The sequence below is a fragment of the Pipistrellus kuhlii genome, unplaced genomic scaffold (genome assembly GCF_014108245.1).
Source record: "Pipistrellus kuhlii isolate mPipKuh1 unplaced genomic scaffold, mPipKuh1.p scaffold_m20_p_14, whole genome shotgun sequence".
In the NCBI taxonomy this organism is placed as follows: Eukaryota; Metazoa; Chordata; class Mammalia; order Chiroptera; family Vespertilionidae; genus Pipistrellus; species Pipistrellus kuhlii.
Window position 1 is genome coordinate 3,363,180 of NW_023425449.1, and position 22,380 is coordinate 3,385,559.

At 49.4% G+C, this 22,380-nt stretch overlaps 1 protein-coding gene across 5 annotated transcripts in view; it reads left to right on the forward strand.

Moving 5' to 3' along the window:
- Positions 1–22,380, forward strand: part of ASAP1 (ArfGAP with SH3 domain, ankyrin repeat and PH domain 1) — a 189,732-nt gene that overhangs the window by 150,991 nt on the left and 16,361 nt on the right. For 2 of the 5 annotated variants that reach the window (XM_036437548.2, XM_036437552.2), the window contains 14 exons: positions 3,740–3,748; positions 4,453–4,553; positions 4,747–4,816; positions 9,918–10,005; positions 11,573–11,621; positions 14,332–14,495; positions 15,037–15,170; positions 17,132–17,223; positions 18,430–18,616; positions 19,092–19,177; positions 20,168–20,283; positions 20,408–20,475; positions 21,125–21,181; positions 21,659–21,766. In XM_036437548.2, the coding sequence (XP_036293441.1) occupies positions 3,740–3,748; positions 4,453–4,553; positions 4,747–4,816; positions 9,918–10,005; positions 11,573–11,621; positions 14,332–14,495; positions 15,037–15,170; positions 17,132–17,223; positions 18,430–18,616; positions 19,092–19,177; positions 20,168–20,283; positions 20,408–20,475; positions 21,125–21,181; positions 21,659–21,766 (1,329 nt within the window). The remainder of the gene's footprint in view (positions 1–3,739; positions 3,749–4,452; positions 4,554–4,746; positions 4,817–9,917; positions 10,006–11,572; positions 11,622–14,331; positions 14,496–15,036; positions 15,171–17,131; positions 17,224–18,429; positions 18,617–19,091; positions 19,178–20,167; positions 20,284–20,407; positions 20,476–21,124; positions 21,182–21,658; positions 21,767–22,380) is intronic. The other 3 variants (XM_036437550.2, XM_036437549.2, XM_036437551.2) reach the window with 3 other exon arrangements.

Genomic DNA, 22,380 nt, shown 5'->3' on the forward strand with positions numbered 1-22,380 from the left:
AGAGCAATAGGAAGATCCAGATTGTGGAGGAAGGGGGTAGGTCTGCAAACTGCTGCTCGAGAGCCACCTGCGGCTCTTTGGCTCTTCCACAAAATACCACGGCCTGGGCGAGTCTGTGTTGAAGAAGTGGCGTTAGAAGAAGTTTAACTTTAAAAAATGTGGCTCTCCAAAGAAATTTCAATCGTTGTACTGTTGATATTTGGCTCTGTTGACTGAGTTTGCCGACCACTGGTCTAGAGAAATTTTTGAGGTTTTGTACTGATCGGTACGTACTTAACCACTTCCTACCTGTTTTGCCACTCGGGATTATTTCCTACATATGGACGCTTTCTTGAGAAAGAAAAACAGCTATTGTAGGCTCTCTGTGGTGTATAGAGACAGGGATATTCTGCTCATGCTAATGACTAAAGGAAAAGTTGCACACAAACCAAAGGCGTGTGTACATGCAGAAATGCACACGGCCTGACTGATTTTAACTTCCTGCCAAATCAATGAGTGATGAGTTTCCATTAGCACCGTGTCCAGAGTATTTTACAAGTAAAATTGAACTTTCACAGCATGCCTAGTCCATTCTCAGGCTGGTTATCATCTCTCAGTGCAAGCTGTGTTAAGAAGGTAGTGATTTTTAATGCTTTCCGTTACACGTGAAAGGAGCTTTTCAGCCAGAGGTTTCTCACCCTGGTTCTCCGGTTCCAGAAGGTGTAAAGTCATCTGGAGACTAACCCGAGAAATTAAGGCCCAAGAAATCACTGAACAGCCCGCCCCACCCCCAGGCCCGAGCTCAGGAAGCCTCAGGAACTTGCGTTGTGTATGGGACTCCCAGATTTGGGGTAGACTCATTTTTTTTTATTTTTTTTTTCTCATGAAAATAAAATTCTCTAATGACTTGTGGCAGATGTCCTGTGGAATTAGGCATCTTAAGCTTTGATAGCAGTGCAGCCTCCCTGAAGAACTGCTTGCTACATGCATATTCTTTGGGATGAAAATGTTTTCTTGAAGATGATGTCCATAAGTCATCTCCAACCCCCCCCCTCCCACTTTGTGTGAGCCCCTCTTGATAGCATACCATCCTGGGGTTCACTCGTGTCTGACAGATTTTGGGGTTGGCTCGTCTCTGTCCTCGCAGCGCCTGCCACAGCCTGGCACACCGCCGGGCACCAGAGCTGCTCGGTAAGTATTTAGTACCAGGAGACGGAAGGATGCTGGTGCCCGCTCCATTCATACAGCGGAGATTGGAAGCTCCCTGTCAGGGGTCTGTCCTCAGACTGGGTGCCAGACACTCTTAGGACCCCATTAAGGCAATGATGAGTGTGTCCTTGCCTGCAGTTTAAAAAGACTGGAGGTTTTTCTCCTTAATAATGTATTCAAAGGTTTTCTAATAAAGTCAGGTAATCTGTGCTGCTAATAGAGAGTGGGAAACTGAACTAAAAAGTGACACCTGTTTTGTACATTTCTTGGCTCACATCATGGAATCCCCCCAAGGTTTTGTTTTAAATTCACTGCTTTTAGTTTTGTTTCGTTTTCCCCTGAACGATTTTTTTTTTTTTTTTGCATTTGCATTTTCTTCCCTGAATACCTGCTAATTTTTATTATGCTGGCAAAGGATTCGGAACCTGTTTCATCCCCTCAGTTTTGTCCTCTTTTGTTTTTATTTGGTGCTAACATTCTCTGAGGTTTTCTTTCTCAGAAAAGAAAGCCCTCTTTTCATGTATTCGGTGCAAGCTGAATGGCCGTTATTTCTCAAAGTGCAGAAAGCATCAAGTGTATGACTTTCTTAAGTTGTAAAAAAAAAACAAAAAAACCTCATTAGCCGATAATTTGGGACTGTTTCATGCCAGATTTCTGGAATAGATTGCTTCTACCCTGCTCGGGTTCATGGAATCATGTTCTGAGGTCAAAGCCTAGAGTTCAGCCACTTCCTTTACCTGTAAAAGCATCTCTGTCTAATGTGAAGCCAGGCCCATGCGATATGTTATTCACAATGTAGAGTGTATTTAGGCTTGTAATAATTCTATGTAAGGGCTGTCTTGATGGTACATGTACAGGATGTAATAGTTTTCTAAATTATCGACATCTAAATTCTTATTAAATATGTAAGCTCTTTCATTTTTAAACATAAGACTTATTTTAAAGGTTAGCAAATGGACTGATGTTGGAGAGGCATAATTTTTAAATGCAAATGAAAAAAATCATAATTTTAAATCCTGACAGAGCAGGAATTATGTGGGCATACGCAGAGAAGTGCAGTTTGGTGAAAGGGTGCCAACTTTTAAGAAGGGTTGGAATCCAAGGAGAGCTTCGATTTTGGGTTTCAGGTTCTGGAGGTAGGGGGATGGCGAAGATCCCCGAGCCCACGCTCAAAGCTGAGCGACTTTAACACAGTTCCATTGGGTTCAGGCAGACAGTTCTGTGGTTTTCAGGATCTGGCCTCAGGTTTTGTACAACACCTCTGCTCTCTCCAGCCCTATCCTTCTCCATCCTGTATCCCTACTGTAGTTCCCGGAACTGTCACTAGGGGCGCTGTCGAGGCAGGCTGCTCTCTGCTATCCCTCGGGTCAGATCTCCAGCCAGAGGCCTGGGCACGCCTGTCAGGGAGGCCATTGCCAGCCAAGTCCCGTGGAGTTCCAGGCTCTGGGCCCTGCGGAGGCTCAGCTGCAGGGGATCCGGCCGGCTAAAGACAAAGAAGTGACTGGGGTTAAGAGAATAGAGTTTGCAACCAGTTTAGCAGACTCGGCTGCCTAGAAAGGCGCAGTCAGCCTGGTGGCCTCCGCTCGGGAGAGCACAGTGAGTGCGGGGTGATCCCCACCTCAGAGACCGGCTGTGTCGCCGTCAGTGTCCTCTGGGCCTGCACGGGGCTCGGCTGTCAGGGTTCGGGGCGCGCTTCTGAGCACTGAACTCATCACATGTACAACAGCCTTAAAGGAGTGTGGTCCTTTCTGAGGCCAGAAAGCGGCTCCCCCTCTCCAGCCTGCTGTGCACCAGCCATCAGTACCCCCCAGGCTCACGGAGCTTCCCGCCTCTTCTCCATCCCTCCTCCAGGCTGCTTAGGGACTGGATATAGAAAGTTCTCTCCACTCGGAAAAGCAAAAGGAAAAGAACCCTTCTGAAATTTGTTGGGGCTTTTTTTTTTTTTTTTTTTTTTTTTTTTTTTTTTTTTTTAATCATTACCCAAGGATATGTTTTTGATTGATCCTAGAGAGAGGGGGAGAAACATCGATGTGGGAGAGAAACATCCATTGGTTGCCCTCCATACGCACCCCGCTTGGAGATGAACTCTGAAACCGGAGTGTGTACCCCAACTGGGAATCAAGCCCGTGACCCCTTGGGGCTCCGGACAGTGCTCCAGCCAGCTGAGCGGCGGCTCTGTTGAGATTTTCTAAGTCACTCCCGCCGGGCCCCCCTGGGTGCTGGTCTCTGTGCACACACTTAGAGGTTTGTCTGCTGTGTTATCTTGGGAGCGTGTTCCTCTTCTTTCTCCACTTGGCCTTTTCTCTGCTCTCCCTCAAATGGCCTGAACTAAAATTGAATTAACACAGATATTTTATTGTGCCAAAGTTTATCGTGATCCTGGAGATGCCTGTATATGAGTTTGTTCCAGTGTCACCTTTATAACGATGTTTTCTCTGTATGTTATAAAAAGTGCTTAAATTGTGAGTGATAAGACTGTCAATGAAATTAACTCTATTTTCAAATGTTCTGCCTTTTTTTCCTCTGTCGCTTTTGCCCTTCCTGATCGAAGTCTAGGAGAGTAAGTCCCCCCCCGCTGTGGGTGAGAACGTGTTGTCCTGTGTCTGTGTTTGCGGCCCTGTTTCTCGTAGTCCAGTTAGTTCCCCGTTAGATCACCCCCTGCATCTCCCCAGTAAGGACGGTGCCGTCTTTACAGAAACCCCTCGAAGCTCAGTGGCGCCCTCACATTAAGTCAAGCTCAGTGGCATCCATGTTGCTCTCGACCCTTGTCACCCTTTTCATTACACAGTACCCTTGTCACTGCAATAGATTAATTTTTTATTAAAAGCGTGGTTGTAGATACATTTTGCAGACCACTAGTGAGTTACAGAGTAAGAACTGTATAGCAGTTCTTCCTCCCTCCCTCAGAAGGTGCCCTTCTTGTCCCACCCCCCGCAGTGTGCGCGGGGACGAGAGGCACACCCAGGCAGGAGCGCTTGCCTTCCGGGTGCATGGGCTTGGTTTTGCGGTCCCTCGCGTGCCTGCCTGGCTGCCGGTGTGAACGGGTGTCATCATAGACTAGTCCCCGCATGTTTGAAGCCGAGCTGGGATCTGAACTGGCGCTCGGAGGCCCGGACCCCAGGCCCAGCTCCGCCTTGAATGTGCCTGTGACTGCCTGGCTTCCTGTTCTAGAATAAAGGCCGGGACCTGGCTGCCCGAGGGCCGAGGCTCAAGGACGGGAGAGGCTCTCCAGTGTGTGACTCACCTGTGGCCCATCTCTCCTAGGATTCCCAGAGCCGCCAGGGCGGGTACAGCATGCACCAGCTCCAGGGCAACAAGGAGTACGGCAGCGAGAAGAAGGGGTACCTGCTGAAGAAAAGCGACGGGTACGTACAGACCCCTCCGCGGGCCTGTGTTCCTGAGCTCACGTCCTGAGCATCGGGGTGGGTTACCTGCGGGCTTTCCCGCCTCCCCCCTGGGGGTTCTGTGTTGTGATGTTGGCTATGCGTGACGCTGCATGGCGACCGCCTGTCCCCGAGTGAACAGACCCTGAACCAGCTTGTCTGCCTGGCTCTGCAGGATCCGCAAAGTGTGGCAGAGGAGGAAGTGCGCGGTCAAGAACGGGATGCTGACCATCTCCCACGCCACGGTAAGTGTGTCTGCGCTCACACGCTCGCCGACTCTGCCACTGGGCCGTGTGGACGAGAAACTGGCAAACACGTGCTGTCACGGCGCCAGAATGTTCCCCAGGCTCGGGTGTGTGTGGAGTCGGGTCAGATAGTTTGGGATATGACCTTGTCCTGTGGCGTCTGCCCTGCTGTGTTCTGTCACTCCACCAGGACTTTTCTTGTTTGTTAATCCTCACCTGAGGATATATTTCCCATTATACTTTAGAGAGAGTGGAAGGAAGGGGGAGAGACAGAGAGAGGGAAACATGGATGTGAGAGAGTCACGTGGATTGGTTGCCTCTCGCATGTCCCCTGACAGGGGCCCAGGATGAACCTGAAACCAAGGTACATGCCCTTGACCGGGAATCGAACTTGAGACCCCTTAGTCCTCCGGCTGATGCTCAAACCACTGAGCCAAACCAGCCAGGGAACCAGGACTTTTTTTTTAATCTGTTCTCCCAAACCAAATCAGGTCTTCTCTTAATTGATAATCTAATGTTTTGGGAGATGATACTGGTTGTTATAAAAACCTAGTTTTCTGAATTACAAAGATGGTAGGGGATGTTTTTGCATGAAAAGGTAGTGTTGAAATGACACGACGCATGTAAAATATGTCCAGTCTTTTTCATTTGTTGTTGTTTATTTAAATTACTTAAAAAGCCCACCATTATGAGAAAAGGTCTATACATACAACCATGAATAATAAAATTGCCTCAATTATGACTCCCCATTTTTTAGTAACAAAGGCAGTTTAATAGAAAGTGGGAAATAGCTAAGCTATTATCATTTATATTCTATTTATCTTCAGATTGTCAGCATATATACATACATATCGCGTCCTTACAGTTGATGTCTATAATCTATCAAGAGTTTTTGTTCTGCATCCCCCATTTCCAACCAAAAGTCCTGTCTCGACAAAATCCATCCAGTCACCAGGAATCACAATTTTTCTCTTTAAAACTAGCAAAAAATTATTATTATTATTATTATTATTATTATTAAAGTATATTTTATTGATTTTTTAGAGAGGAAGAGAGAGGGATAGACAGTTAGAAACATCGATGAGAGAGAATCATCGACCAGCTGCCTCTTGCACACCCCCTACCGGGGATGTGCCCGCAACCAAGGTACATGCCCTTGACTGGAATCGAACCTGGGATCTTTCAGTCCACAGACCAATGCTCTATCCACTGAGCCAAATCGGTTTTGGCAAGAAATTATTCTTTAATTTTTAAAAACCATAATGGAAGATATATTGGGCAGGCCTGGAAATGGCAGAGGTCCGAGGTGGTTATAAAGGCCCAGGCAGGCGGGGAGAAGGCTCGTGGGTGAGTGCCAGCGTCCTGTGCCGGGCGATGCCCTCCTGATCACTGCCCACAGGACAGGAGAAGGAAGCGCTGAGCCTGGAGTCCATTGGAGGGTTTCCGTATTCCCAGCTGCGTGCACATTTCCCGCCGTTTGGGGAGGAAAGAAAACACCACTTTAATATTAAAATGCATGCTATCTCGGGCCCAGCACGTCCCAGGTCCGTGGTCAGCTGCTTCCCATAGCTGCTGACTGGCATGGACCACGTGTTTTCCAGACTTAGGGTGGGTATAGGCTTAATAGCTGTCTTGTCAAATGAGTTAGCGGGTAGGGTTTTCAGATAGCCTTCTAAAAGTCCTCTCTTCATCAATTATGAAAGTAAATAACTGAGGGGAAATCAGATGACCCGAGAATGTATTAAAATATATTTCTAACCCTTGCTCTATTTCTAACCCTCACTTTCCTCAGAAGGACATGCTCCGGGGACAGCGTGTGGCTGGCTTCCCGGGCTGCCCTGAGGCAGGAGGAAGGATGGGGTTTGGGCCCCTCACACCTGGTGGAGGCTCAGGCTCTGCCATCTCCTTCCTGGGAGGTCGTGGGAATGTCAGTTAACCTCTCCGCCCCTTCTCTTCACCGGAACTAGTGAAAGAAACCGGAAGGACTTCTCTCACGGGGTCGTATATATAAGGCCCCTGGAATGCATTCCTCCGAGAAACCTGTATTGAGTGCCTGCTGTATGCCGGGCTCATTTTAGTGAGCAAAACAGAGAAATGTGTGCTTTGAGTGGGAAGAAAGACAAGAGGCAAGTAAGGGGCCATAAGAGCCAGGAAGGTCCTGCAGCAGGGCGGGAGGGGAGGCTGGTCAGGCCTGGAAACTCTCAGGACATTCGAACTCTGAGCCACCTGGAGGAAGGGAGCAGGAGGTGGAGGCTAACTGGCAGAGCGGGACCCAGGAGGGGGGGAGGCCATGCCCCTCCTGCCCAGCAGGGGGAGCAGCAGAGTAAGGAGCCTGGAGGTCACATGCAGAGAGGTTTTTAGGAAGGGCCCCGCGAATGTTTCCTCATTCTTTTCCTTATTGTTCTTTCTTTCCTGCGTCATCTGAATTGTTTCTGATGAATCCCAGGCGAGTCATATTAGCCTCACTCGTTCTCCGCCTGCTGAGCCACCAGGAGAGGTTATGCCAGCTTTAGTCAATATGCCTTCAAATTAGTGCTGAACCCTGAGAAAGTTCTTTGAAACTCTGGAATGACTGCTATTACTGTTGTAATAACACCTGAGCTTTCGGGTGCCTTAGTCGAGCACCCACTCCACTTTCTCATATTCCCGCTCGGCACTGGCTGTGTCAGCTGCTTAGATCGTCAGAAATTCTGTGTTTGATTTTTTTTTTCCTCCTCAAAGTCACACTTGGGGTGATGGGTCATTCGTCAGCTGTCTTGGGGGAGGACAAGCACTGTGCTCAGGCAGGCTGTGTTGTCCGTGTCCTGAAGTTCACGTTGAGGCGGCCAAGGCCGTCCCATGGAATTCAATTATGAAATGGCTCAAAGCGTATCAGGCCCTTATCCTCTCAGCTTTCGGGCGCTGTGCTGAGAGGCGGTCTGTGCTTAGGGGTGAGTGGTGCTGTGTAATCCTCTCGAATAAGTGAATACTGAACTGGAGTGTTCTTTCCTTTTTTTTAAAGTTTTCTGTTTGGCTGTATCTGTCGGTAAGGTTGTTCAGAAACACTGGAATAACGTGGATTTGGGACAAAAAAGAAGCCGCCTAGTTAGCCCTCTGCCACACTCAGATGTGAATGTGTCTAGAAAAATCCCTAGGTTTTTCAAAGAGTTTTCTCCTTCGGCTCAGAAACTTGAAACCTCTTATTATGCTTCATCAACTTCAGCTTGGAAGTTCCTCCTTGCGTCTGGCTCCGGCCTCCGCCTACAGTCCGATTGCCTTTCTGCCTGGTCTGCGCAGATGGGAACCAGCTGCCGGCCTGCCCGGAGCAGCCTCATGGGCTGGAAGATGCTTATTAAGCCGCTCCCTCGCCATCTTTCCTCGGAACTAAATAGTGCCTTTACCCATCTTCAAAGTTCCCGTTTCCCAGCCCTTTAATCATCTCTCCATCTTCCCTAAGCTTTTCCACATCCTCCTGGACACGTGGATGCCAAACCGGAGCTTAGCATGATACCGAGAGCCCGTTCCCTGGCATGGCTGCCTTCTCAGGCCATCAGGTGCCCTGTCATTCACCGGGAGAGCCAGACAGACGCACTGCAGGACGGACAGCTCATTGCACAGCAGCCAGGCCTGGGTGGGGTGCAACCACTGGTGAGGAGTGTGAGGCCGCTGGCAGCCCAAGCTCCAGGGCTGTCCTGAGCACAGCCTGCAGGCCCGTGGCCCCGCCTCCTCATCCGGGACCTGGTATGCCCTGTGTCCTCTCAGGGGGGGCTCTCCTGGTTCCCATGTCTATGCCAGACGCACTGGTGAGGAGCCTGAGATACCTCAGCTCTCACTTCCGCCCGGACAGCTTGCTTTGGAGCAGATGGGCGCGGGCCAAGGGGCTTGTTTTCCGTGTCGAATCTCATTGAAACCCCAGAGAAGGAAGATCTCGGAAATTGGTCCAGAGAGCACAAGAAGGTGGACAAGAGATGAAGTGTCCATTGCTTGTCGCTGAGACTGAGAATGGCAGCGTGTCATTGAAGTCGTCTCAAACACGTGCCATCTCTGTCATTCAGGGCTTCGCTTGGTCACACTGTGGCGTCTCCCTCCCCCCTCCCCCCACTCTGTTTTTTTCTAAAATCTTGGGGTGCTTGGTGGAAAAGTTGCTGGCATGGGGATTTTGAGGATCCTAAGTGTCAGTGGGCTTCCAGCCTGGGCACTCAGGCGCTTCAGTCCATTGTCAGCTCTTGCAGGAAGCAGACAGGCTGGCCTCGGCATTGGCCAGCATGTGACCCTGAACAGATGCAGGCGGAGGTCAAGAACGAGTGTTGACCAGAATGATTGCATGACAAGGCTCCACTTAGGCAAAAGCCTAAATTGACCTGGCTGTGCACACACTACAGGGTCTGTGTAAATGGTACATGTGACCAAGAGATTCGCTGATAAATCTGTGATGTGAAATCCCGGCTAGATTTTCTGTCCTCAGATTTGGGGGCTCACTGAGCTGTGTCTCGAGGGTGGTAGTTGTCCTTGTACTTGAGAGAAGTTCTGTACGTTCCATGTTGCAACTACAACTTGTGGATATCTGGGACACCAGGTTGTGGTGACTGTTGCCTGGGGACATTCTGAATAAATGAATGAATGAATGAATGAGATGTACTCCACTGCATTTCACAGCAGGATGTGGTATTGAAAGTGCTGACTCTTTGGCCTGATGTGCATAGGGTCTAGAAAGGTGCATTTCCATTGGCCGTACCAACTCTCCATTTAAGGGTGGATTTTCCTGATTCCATTCTGATTAATCACCAATATAGTATTTATGTACAGTTAACAGACATTTAGAAGACCACCAATTTTTTTTTTTAATGAGATTCAGAATCCGGATATAAGACTATCACATTTGGCCCCGGCCAAGTATCAATTGGTTAGACCATTGTCCCAGTGTGCCGGAGCTGTGGGTTCACTCCTCACTCTGGGTACGTACAAGAATCCACCAATGAATGCATAAATGAGTGAACAACAGATTGAAGGGGGGAAAAACTTTATCAAGCTTGCTGCCTGAAACCGCGTGCCTGCCCCCGGGGCACTGGCCTGGCCAGCGGGGGAGGTGCAGCAGGTAGCAGCTCCGATTTCTCTGTTCCAGGCTAACAGGCAGCCAGCCAAGTTGAACCTCCTCACCTGCCAGGTGAAGCCGAATGCCGAGGACAAGAAGTCTTTTGACCTGATCTCACGTGAGTCCTCCTTCTCTCCGGGTCCAGTCGCTGTGGACCCTGACGTCGCCCATTTCCATTGCCAAGGCTCTTTGCAGGGCACCTGAGCTGGATTCTGTAACTATTAAAGTTCAGAGCCCCTGTGACTTTATGACCAAGAGATTTCTTGGGTTATTAGTGAGAAGTTGGGTTTATAAGATGACTTCAAAGAGCCTAGATCTCTCCGTTTCAAACCCTGTAGGTTATTGAACTATACACTGAGTAGTCAGATGATGATGGTCTCTGAACCCATAATAATCTGGCCACTCAGTGTATAGCCTATATAATAAAAGGCTAATATGCAAATTGTCCCCTCCATCAGTTTGACCAGCAGGCCAACCACCCATGTCCCTTCCCCCTGGCCAGGCTGTCCGGACCCCACCCATGCACAAATTCATACACCGGGCCTCTATCTATCTATCTATATATATATATACACACACACACACACACACACACACACACACATACATATATTCATATATATATATGGATTCATATATATATGAATTCATATATATATGGCCACTCGGTGTGTGTGTGTGTGTGTGTGTGTGTGTGTGTGTATGCACCTTTCTGGACCCCAAACACACACACACACACACACACACACACACACACCCCGAGTGGCCAGATTATTATGTGTTCAGAGATCATAATCTGGCCACTCAGTGTATAACTAGTCGCCAGTTATTGGACATCCAGTGTGTGCTGGGTGCTTTATATATGTTATTGCCAATCCTCACAAAAAGCCCCATTGGTGTCCTGTTTGACAGAAAACAGGCTCAGAGAGGTTCAGTTACTTATACAAGGTCACACAGCATTAAAGCAGAGATTCAGCTGAGACTCTTGGGCTCTACTACCCATAGTGTGTTCTTGGGCATAAACAACCTCTCTCTAGGGAGATGAGGGTGTAAATGCCTAGTCTGGAGCGGCCACATAGTGCGTGACTGGCTAGTTAAGTGAAGGTTAGTTTGACCTGACTGTGTTGAAGCATTCTAATGGATTCTGAGTTTTAAGCCAGAGCTTCCCTTACACTATACATCTGCCCAGAGACTATCGAGGTCAGGCCACTCCTTCTTTCCCTGGGCAGCGGCCTGAAGCTGACTGTCGAGCAAGGTCAGGCCTTCTTTCTTGAAGCTGACCCTCGCAGAGAGCAGCCGGCAGGGCAGCTTTTAGACTGAGCCCTGCTGTCCGAGGAAAGTCTTTTTTTTAAAGAAAACACAATAAAAGGCAAGTTGAGGATGAAAAGTAAAATACCGCCTTGGCAGCTGGCACTCCACAGGCTGTCGCTGGAACCCGCTCGAACAGGCGGGACCATCCCCCTCCCACTTTCTTTTCCTAACTGCCAGGTATTGGCAGTTATTTTACTACATTCCTGGGGCACTTTAGAAAAGCAGTGCTGACAACATGAGTTGTGTGGCTGCTAAAACAAAATGGCGTAAACACAAAGTAATTGTAAAACCCTACTTTTACTATGGGTTTTTTGGTTTGTTTCTAGGAATTCTGCATTCTAAGGTGTCCTGTTCTTTTCTCCTGTGTATTTTAGATAACAGGACGTATCACTTCCAGGCAGAAGACGAGCAGGATTATGTAGCGTAAGTAGTTTTGAGCTAATGGCACCCCGCGCCTCCGTCCTGTATACCACATGTAAAGATTGCCATGGTCAACACCGCCCCTGGCGGTTCCCCACACCAGCTCTCTCCTCCGGGCCAGCCCACGCTGCTCTTTCTTCTCCATTCGCCTTTCAAGTTACACGGAAGCACTTTCTTTCTTGTGGGAAAAGTCTCCCGTGAAACTGAACGAAGAAATCACTTCTCACCCTAGCCAGTTTGGCTCAGTGGATAGTGCGTCAGCCTGTGGACTGAAGGGTCCCAGGTTTGATTCCATCCAAGGGCACATGCCTAGACTGTGGGCTTGATCCCTAGTAGGGGGCGTGCAAGAGGCAGTCAATCACTGATTCTCTCTCATCATTGATGTTTCTGTCTCTCCATCGCCCTTCCTCTCTGAAATCAATAAAGAAATATTAAAAAAAAAAAAAAAATCACTTCTCACTGAGGAAGGAAGAGGCAGGAGAAGTAGAAAGAGCAGCTGTGTGTGCGAGGCGGGCTGGCCTGACCCTTGGTTCAGTTCTGTCCCTTTGAAAATGTTAAAATAACAATCACTCATTCTTTTTGTTATATTTTGTATGCCTGTTACTCTAAAATAATGTAAAGGTTTTTTTCCTTTAATTGTCAGAAATAGCTATCTTGATTTTCCACCCTTTTGAAATGCAGCCATTCCATTTCACCAAATTTGAATGGTTCCTTCAGGGAATTCATTGTCCTTTATATTCGTATTTTCTGATTATCATGACAGGCTGCTTTATTTCCTTACTTGTCATCAACTCTTGAATAAAGAGGCAAAAATGGCATAACGGAAGGAACTCTAAAAAAGAGCCATTAGAAGTGGCGTCCAGTCCACTGTGGACCCGGGCGCGTGGGTTTGGCTGTTCCTCAGGTGTTAGAGGCCTGGGAGGCAGGTTGGAGGATTGTGTTTAAAAAATTCTAAGTACTTGACACATGGTATGTGTTTGTAATACTAAATAGGCAGAACATCGGAATGCTTAAGGAAAGCAAAACAGAGACCCTGCAGTCAGTGAAAACTTCAGTAAGCTCAGTGCTAAGGATAACACGTGGTGTCCGGTTCTATGGAATCCAGTCTCTCAAACTATTTTTAACAAATCAATTTGTAGTTTGTAACTTGAGACTAAACTATAGAAAATAATGCATTTTAATTTAAAAGCTACTAAGTGACATCCCTTCACAGACCCCATCCCTAGAGTGTTGGTTTTGAGGTATAGTTTTCCACATCACAGTAAAAAAAGATAAAAGCTGTGCAAATGCATTTCTCACAACAAACTTAAGGTGAGCTCCACCTAGAGTCAAAGGTATGAATTGCAGCTCACAGACTCCACGTCATTTGGTTTGTCCTTTAATTCCTTCCCATTGCTGTCTCTGCGTATTACTAATTCAAAATAGTTTGTAGCTAGTCCTTTGTTTCATTTCCATTTGATCCTACAAGACACCAAAAAAACTACAGACTCAGTTCTGGACCTCTGTATTCTCTGCTGAGAATAGATATTACCTGACTTTGCTGTAGTCAGTGAGAACAAACTGTGATTGGGATTTCTTCTTAAGAAAATAAATTTGGCTCTTTTTCCTCATCTATGAAAGTGACACAAGCTCCCTATAGATGGAAAATTATAGGAAAGGCACAGAGTCAGGCGATCCATCTCTCCATTTTCCTACAGAAGGTCACTCGGGGATAACCACTATTATCATTTCATGAATTTCTTTCTGTTTTTCCCCCCAAAACAAAAATATGTAATCCGTACATACATTTAAATTTGTGGTTATATAATGCAATAGTTTTTCTTATTTATTTCACAAAATATTACATTGTGAGCACTTCCCCGAAGTCATTAAAAAATTAGTAAAAATTACATTTCAGTAGCTGGGTTATTTCAGGCCTTAATAGCCAGCCCTCTGTTGTTGGGCACGTAGGTTATCCGATGCACAGGTTGGAGGCAAATGTTTTTTGTTCAGTATGTACTGTGATCCTACTGTGTACGCCATTTAATAGCCTTCACTTTTTATTTTATATTAAAATGCCAGCATGTTTCCATATTCATATACCTTTTTCATAGCATAAACTTTCTTTTCTTTTTTTCTAATTTTCATTTATTTATTTTAGAGAGGGAGCCAGAAGGAGAGAAACATCAATGTGCTGTTTCATCCATACACACATTAGTTGATTCCTGTATGTGCCCCGACCGGGGATCGAAACATAACTGTGGTGTATCGGGATGTTGCTCTAACCACTGAGCAACACGGCCAGGGCTCCTGAGCATACATTTTCACAACCGCTAATGAAATGCCCTGTTTATTTCCACGTCAAGGGCCCTCACTGAGCTGGCCTCCAGAGGACAGATGCCTTTTGCTGAGCTCTTCCCTGCCTCCTGTCACCAGTTCTCTCTCATCCTTGCTTTGGGCTGGTCCCTCGCTGAGTACTCTTCCGTCAACGTCCATGGTTCTGTCCAGATGTCCCTGCAGGTCCTCGGTGGCAGAGACTCCGCCTCCCTTGTCTGTTCTTCTCATCACCCGTTCTCTCTGACGCGCTGCTTTCCATGCTGTCATCCTTTTTCCTTTAATTCCTTTCCTTCTCTTCCTACTTTATTGTTTGGGGTGCTGTGTCTGTTAGTGTTTCTTGGTGAAGTCAGATGTGTTGCAAGGAGAAAACAGTGTCTCCTTCCCCCATTTACCACAGATGGATCTCAGTGCTGACAAACAGCAAAGAGGAGGCCCTGACCATGGCCTTCCGCGGGGAGCAGAGCACGGGCGAGAACAGCCTGGAGGACCTGACCAAAGCCATCATCGAGGACGTCCAGCGGCTGCCTGGCAACGACGTCTGCTGCGACTGCGGCTCTTCAGGTCTGTGTCCCCCACACAGAGCTGGCGTGGTCATCGCCTCCGCTCTCCCTGCGGAAGATGCGTGAGCTAGGGACCTAAAACCCTGCCTCCTTACGGACACGCCCAGCACGGTCCCCAGCGTGAATGACCCTAGAAAGCTCCCACTGCTCTCCCCACTCGGTCCCCTGCCTAAATACCATCTTTCCTGGTGAGGCCCAGTGAAATGGCACCAGGGGCAGCGTAAGGAGAGCACTGGGCCTGGATCCATCATCCTGGCTTTGAATCGCCAGTCTTCCCCCTCACTTCATTTGGTTTTCAATTCAGTATTGAAAGGAAAATTTTTTTAAAACATGTCATATTACACTTTTTGCTCTCTAACAAGCTATTGGTGTTTATCATAGGCCCTCGGCCAGATGCAGGCGTCTATCTATGTCTTCCATTTAAATCTTCCCCCGTAACTCTTTCACATTGGACCGCTGTTAAGTTTTAGCATCCTCTGGAGTTGGCACACTAAAACTAGATTCCTTGTTTATTCACTATGTCTCCACAATCCTTCCCACAGAACCCACCTGGCTTTCGACCAACCTGGGTATTTTGACCTGCATCGAATGTTCTGGAATCCACAGGGAAATGGGTGTCCATATTTCCCGCATCCAGTCTCTGGAACTAGACAAGCTGGGAACTTCTGAACTCTTGGTGAGTAGTGGCCTGTGCTATGGAAGAAAAGGTTAGGCATCTATTGCCGTGAATACAGGTAGCATAGTGCTTTGAGGTTTCTGTTTCTGGTGAGGACACAGACATCTCCTTCCTGGATGTTGTTTAATTTGCATCCATACTTAAGATGCGAATTTTGTGGTGCGCAATGTTGACGTTTCCATTTCCCGTGCGAAGAACTGGTGAGTCACACATTTCCATACTCAGTTCCGCTACCGGCTCTCTCTTCTGGGGGGGGCTTTTTCAGAGCTGTTTTCTTCTTTCGGAATTAGTCTCACATGATTCACTGAAAAGCAGTCAAGAGGGGGAAGCTCTGAACTCCCACATTCACCTTACCCAGGGGCTTCTGTCATCCGAAACAGTGACCTTAAGAGTTCTCTGTTTTCACTTTTTGTGAGTTTCTAAAACTGCACGTGAACTGCGAGTGGCCTGTTAGCTCCTGTCCTAACACCAGTCACTCCTCCTCCTGGACTCCTTTAGGCAGTGAGGGAAGGCCTGTGCAGGTGTGGGCTTATCACCTGCCCTCCCCATCATGATTCACCCAAATTTGGGGTCTTTTCAGGTCCCCCCAGTATGAAGATCCGGTCGGGCATCTCCCAAAATGCCTGTGGCCATGAGCCCTGTCTTGCACAATGTGAACTTGGCGGGCCGGGATTCACACTAACTGGTCTCCAACAGTAAGAGTGCAGGGCGTGAAACAGGCTCCAGCTCAGACCCAAGGCCCTCGAGCCAAACCTGAGCGAGTGAGCCTGGCTCCACAGCCGGAAGCCCAGCTCCTCGGGAGCTTGTCTGGCGCCCAGCACCCCAGAGTCAGCCACCAGCCAGCAGCCGCGTCGTCTGAGCACCCCTCAAGCAATGGGGGGCTGTCTTGGGTGTAGGAGCCCCTTGATTTAGGAAGTAGGAGAGGAGATGTAGGAAGTATTCTGATGCCGGCTCCGTGGTCACTCAGCACCGGAGGGGAAAGGCTCAGGGCTAACACTGAAACTTGCTCCTCTCGTGTGGGTCTCCTTGACTCATCAGTGACACCCAGTGTGACAGCCAGAAACAGGAAGAATCCACGTGATGGACTCACGCCTTTCCCCAGTGACGGCTGCCATGGATGCTTCTTACACTTACTGTTGATTCCCACGTTCTCTGAACGGCCAGAGCACCTTCAGGGTAGATTTTGGGGGGAGAGGTACCCAGAAGCATGGAGCTTCTTCATTAGCTGCCTGCTGCATCTTTTTTTTTTTAATCTTCACCTGAGGATATTTTTCCATTGCCTTCAGATAGAATGGAAGGGAGGAAGGAGGAAAGGGCAGGAGGGAGGGAGAGAACGAGAGACATCAATTGGTTGCCTCCCGCTCCTGCTCTGACAGGGGCCAGGGAATGAACTTGCAACCCAGGTATGAGCCCTTGACTTGAAGTCAAACCCGCACCCCTTCGGTTCGTGGGCTGACACTCCAACCACTGAGCCACATTGGCCAGGGCGGCATCTTAATTTGTATCCCCCATATAAAGGAGCCCTAAATTCTTTTCTGTCTAATTAGAGTAAATCCCCTCAACCAAAAATGAAGCACGGCGGTGGTTGCAGAGCCAGTGTTGTTCAGTAAGCATTTAACCTAGATCCCTATGTGGAGCCTGCCGTGTCGGATTCAGATGAGGTGTGTGTGTGTGTGTAGAACCACATCCTATTTTGTTCTAGCTCTTACCACACTGTATTTGTAAAAACCATTAGTTTTCTTACCTCTAAATCAGTTAGCTCCTCCGGGAGGGAACATGGAATCCCTTCTCTGTGTTTCCAGCACTGAGGCCTGGCACGTAGTAAGTGCTCAGCAAATACCTGTCAACCAGGTGGATGGGTGGTTCTTATCCTGAGTCAAGTGAAGGAAGGCACGCAGTCAGCCATAGTGGGGAACTTTTAGACCTGTGGTAACGAGCTCGCTGCGTTGTGTCTGTTACAGCTGGCCAAGACCATCGGGAACAATAGTTTCAATGATATTATGGAAGCCAATTTACCCAGCCCCTCACCGAAGCCTACCCCAATGAGCGACATGTGAGTACTTCCAACATACTGAATTCTTTACCATCTGTCATTGTTTTTCAACCCTCCCAAAAAATCATCTTAGTGGTTATAGGACCCCCTCCCCTCCCACCTCCCAAGAGGAAACTCCATTATGAGGAATGAGGAAAAAGCAGAGCAAATAAACGTATTTCGAAACACGCTTGTGGAAAGCCAGGTTATTTTCAGCATCACCTCCACCTGGGGAGTCACTAGCGGCTGCTCGGAGGGTAAAGCGTCCCAAGGACGATTCTCTCAGTCACGCCTGTTGTGATAAACAGGAGACGCAGCAGCAGGGGGAGACGCAGCAGCAGGGGGAGATGCCTGTCGGGTTGGCAAAGGCCCAGATGCGTGGCAGCCCCCCGCGGCGAGCCTGTGGGGAAGCGGACGTCCCAGAGTCCCCGGGGCGGCCCCTGGGGTCCGGGTGGCCCTGCCCGTGAGGAGCGCTCACTGTATTGGTCACAGTCAGGACTGTGTTTACCTTTGACTCAGCCGGCCCACTTCAGGGGGTTCGTTCCCGTTGTGTCAGAGAGGAAGATGTAGGAATGAGTGCATGAATCCCTCTGCTCACAGACATGTTGTCCAGACTCAGGAACTGAATTGTGGGCACGTTTGCTGATCTATCCCTCACGTTTGAACTCTCACAATTTACTGTCTGGACTCAGACACCAAATAGATTTACATAACCATGCACTTACTTGAAATTGTGTTTGCTTGAAGAAACCCGGGAAAAGACTAGTACCCAGCAACCTTAAGGGCTTGGTCTGGGTGGTGTGACTGTGAGACCCCTCAGTAAACCCCTTCTGGTATCATTTTTAGTTTTGAGTCAAGTGCATCTTTAAACCTATTCAAAAACTTTCACATTGGCTTTGCACTTGAAATTTGTTCGATCCTGTGGGTGACTAGGAAGAAAGATAGCATTCTTCTCGCGATCAGCGAAGGTTTTGTGAAGCAGGCGCCTGCCTACATGTCAGACCAGCCCCTCCTAGGTGGTTATGCGGGCACCAAATTCGCAAAACTATTATGGGACACAATCCAGGCAACATGGTTCTTCCGCTCTGAACTCAGCAGACCTCCCCATAGGTCTTTAATGGCGTATCTTAAACCAAAATAACTTCTCAAAAAGCAGCCTGGGTCCGCAAAGAGGTGACCCTCTCTCAGCCCTGGGAAATGACGCTGCTCGCCTCTCGCTCTGTCTAGGACCGCACGGAAAGAGTACATCACGGCGAAGTACGTGGACCATCGGTTCTCCAGGAAGACCTGCTCCTCTCCGTCGGCTAAGCTGAACGAGCTGATGGAGGCCGTGCGGTCCCGGGACCTGCTTGCCCTCGTCCAGGTCTACGCGGAAGGCGTGGAGCTCATGGAGCCGCTGCTGGAGCCCGGGCAGGTGAGGCCGTGCTGGCGCCATCAGATCGAGGGGAGTGTGGGCCGTCCCTTTCAGCGATGACTCGTTATTATAATGAGGCTGCCACACACCAAGTGCCCCGTTGAAATCAGGAAAATCTGAGAGGGGAGGGGGGCTGTTGCTAATTATATGGGGGTAATGATGTAAAAGAAATGGCTCTAGCCGAAACCAGTTTGGCTCAGTGGATAGAGCGTCAGTCAGCCTGCGGACTGAAAGGTCCCAGGTTCGATTCCGGTCAAGGGCATGTACCTTGGTTGTGGGCACATCCCCAGTAGGGGGTGTCCAAGAGGCAGCTGATCGATGATTCTCTCTCATAGATGTTTCTAATTCTCTATCCCTCTCTCTTCCTCTCTGTAAGAAATCAATAAAATATATTTTTTTTAAAAAGAAAAGAAAGGAACGGCTTAGACCAAGTAGGACATGCGACCGCCTGTTTATACTTACCTGTTCTTTTCAGGAGCCCGGGGAGACCGCCCTTCATCTTGCAGTCCGAACTGCAGACCAGACATCTCTCCATTTGGTTGACTTCCTTGTCCAAAACTGGTATGGTTTCTGTTTCCTCTGAACGGGCCTTGTAAGTTAGCACAGGCCAGTCCTGTTAGCAGCCGCGATCAGTCATCAGCATGCCCTTCTGGAAAGAGCCAGATATTACTTTAGGCTTTGCAGGCCATGAGGTCTCTGTCGCAGATGTTCAACACTACCACTGCAACAGGAAAAAAAAAGCAGCCAGAGGCAGTATGCAAATGAGTGCGCATGGGCATGTTCCAATAAAACTTTATTTACAAAAACAAAGGGTCAGAGAAGGCCTGCAGCTGTGGTTCACCAACCCCTGATCCTATCTCGGGGTACAAAACCTGCTGCGCTAAGAAGGTTGGGAAGAAAAAAAAAGACTTAACAGGGCAGGTCCACAAGATGTTCATTGTAAGACAGCAGTGTGTGGCTGATTTGGACTTGGGATGTGCTAATAGGAGTATAATATTCAGCATAGGAGGTTTGGACTTGCTGGGTTCTTCATGGGGTAGATCTGTAAGCCACAGATTTTGAGGAGGAACCGGGTGAGCAAAACCATGAGGGCGATCCAAGCCATGCTGTGTGAATGGCCAGGCCCCTTAGAAGTGCCGTGGTCAAGAGCATTGGCTAAGAACACACGTTTCCGGCATTCACGTGGCTCCATCATCCATGTCTTGGTAATCTCAAACATGCACACTACATCCTCCTCTCTGTGCCCGAGTGTTTTCATCCATAAAGTGAACGTTGTGATAGCAACTTCCCATCAGGGGGTTGTGAAGGTGACATGAGCGAGGACAGGTGAAGGGCGGAGAGACAGTGTCTGTCTCACAGTACACTCGGTGCTGACTACTGTCGCCACGTGTTGCTTGTAAGTTTGGGTGAGATGTTAGAACATCCTAAGTTTATAATAAACAGGTCTGAGATTTGACTCAGCTGTTAGCCCAGACATAGTGGTTCACCCAGCAGTGTTGAGCTCGAAAGGCAGCCGTTACTCCCTCCCCCCCCCCCACTCTGGTTTTTCAGTGGGAACCTGGACAAGCAGACAGCCCTGGGGAACACGGCCCTGCACTACTGCAGCATGTTCGAGAAGCCCGAGTGCCTGAAGCTGCTGCTCCGGAGCAAGCCCACCGTGGACGTGGGTGAGCACGTGCGGGGCTCAGCAGCCGGCGGGACCTGAGCTTGCCTGCTGCACTGTAATCTGACCGTTGTCTCCGCCTATCAGAGGTCTGTCCTAATCACACACGTGTGTTTCCCCTATTTCAGTGAACCAGGCTGGAGAGACTGCCCTCGACATAGCAAGGAGACTGAAAGCCACCCAGTGTGAAGATCTGGTAAGCAGCTCTGTGGCTCAGAGGGTAGAGCATCAGCCTTCAGATTAAAGGGTCCCAGGTTCAATTCTGGTCAAAGGCACATGCTCTGGTTGTGAGGTCGATCCCCAGTAGTGGGCATGCAGGAGGCAGTGATCAGTGATTCTCTCTCATTGATGTTCCTATCTCCCTCTCCCTCCTATATATATATATATATATATATTTTTTTTTTTTTTTTTTTTTTTTTTTTTTTAAGAAAAAGATGTGGTAAGCAGGCGTGGCCATGAGGTGTGGGTGTCTAACAGACATCAGCTGCCCTGAAGTGGCGTTCTCTGGAAGCAATTTTTTTTTTTTTTTTAACTTTGGCTAAAGAGATTCCGACAAGCACCGTGGCTGCATTTGCAAACACGATAAATGTGTCCCCGCCTGTCCTTGGCGCGCAGCTGTGATGGGGAGCTGGGGGGCGTGTGAGAGGCGGTGTGGCCGCCAGGCTTAGGGCCGCAGTCATTCGGCTTCCTCTGTGGCTCTCGGTCAGAAGGACCTATCTAGGCAGCCAAACAGCCGGGCAGGTCAGGTGCAGAGCACACTGGTCTTGAAACGTTAAGCACGCGGCTCTTCCCCCGTGTCCCTGCACGCACTCACCTCTTCTGACCCCACCGGTCCCTGCTCACAGCTCCAGGCCGCTGCGGACCTCGGTGCCCATAACCCGGGGAAGGGAGAGATAGGAAAGGCAGGTTCCCTGCCCGGGCTCCAGGCCCGCGGTGGCGCTTTTCTGTTCCCGCCAGGCTCCTGCGAGGAAGTCTGGCTGCCCCGTCCCCGTGTGTGACTGAGAACGGGGGGAACGTGGGCTGAAAGGGGGATGTCTGATCTGAAAGGCCCGCCCCTCGCACTTCCCTGACTGTGATTCTGCCCTCCAGCCAAGAATTTTGCAGTTTTGAGACTCATTTTGATTTTAATAATATGTAAGAAGGCTTTGCACCCTGGAGAACAGTCACGCTGTCAAACTAAAACTGACCAAGCCCGGAACTCCCGGCAGTTCCTCTGAGCGGCCCGCTGGCCCAGCGCCGACAGCCGGGGTTTGCTTAGGAAGCCGCCGCCGCTGCTGGTTCACGGGGAGCCGGGCACAGGCGGGGTTCGCTCGGTGTCTCTGTGACGTCGGGGTGTTTGGCGTTGGGATGACCGTGGCTGCGCCCGCCGTTCCTTTCAGCTTTCCCAGGCCAAGTCCGGGAAGTTCAACCCGCACGTGCACGTGGAGTACGAGTGGAACCTGCGCCAGGAGGAGATGGACGAGAGCGACGACGACCTGGACGACAAGGTGAGTGTGAGTCCCCGCTTCTCTGCCCGTCGGCCGAGACCGAGCGAGGCCGCGCGGTCTGGGACCTGCTGCACCGGGGCCACGGTCCTGGCTCAGACTCTGTGCCCCTCTGGGTCCCACGTAGCAGCCGCCTCAGTCAGGGGTCTCCAGAGAAACAGAACCGTCGGGACGTGTATCCCTGGAGAGAGCGCCTGGGGGATTGCTTTCAGGGGGTTGGCTCACACGTGCCTGAGGGCTGACTAAGTCCAAAATGTATGGGAAGGCCCAAACCGGTTTGGCTCAGTGGATAGAGCCTCGGCCTGCGAACTGAAAGGTCCCAGGATCGATTCCGGTCAAGGGCAAGTACCTTGGTTACGGGCACATCCCCAGTTGGGGGAAAGAATCTTTTTTAAAAAAAATCGGGACTTTTTTAAAACACACAGGACGAGGGACAAATGGTTAGAAATCGGGACTGCCCCGCCAAAAGCGGGACATCGGGTCACCTTAATTTAGAGGCAACAGGCCATCCTGGTAACCGTGGAAACCCCGATAATGGGAGTTGGGGGGTGCTGAGGAGTGCTCGCAGGACACAGCAGTGAAGATCTTGTCACGGACGGACGGGCAGCGGAGAGGGC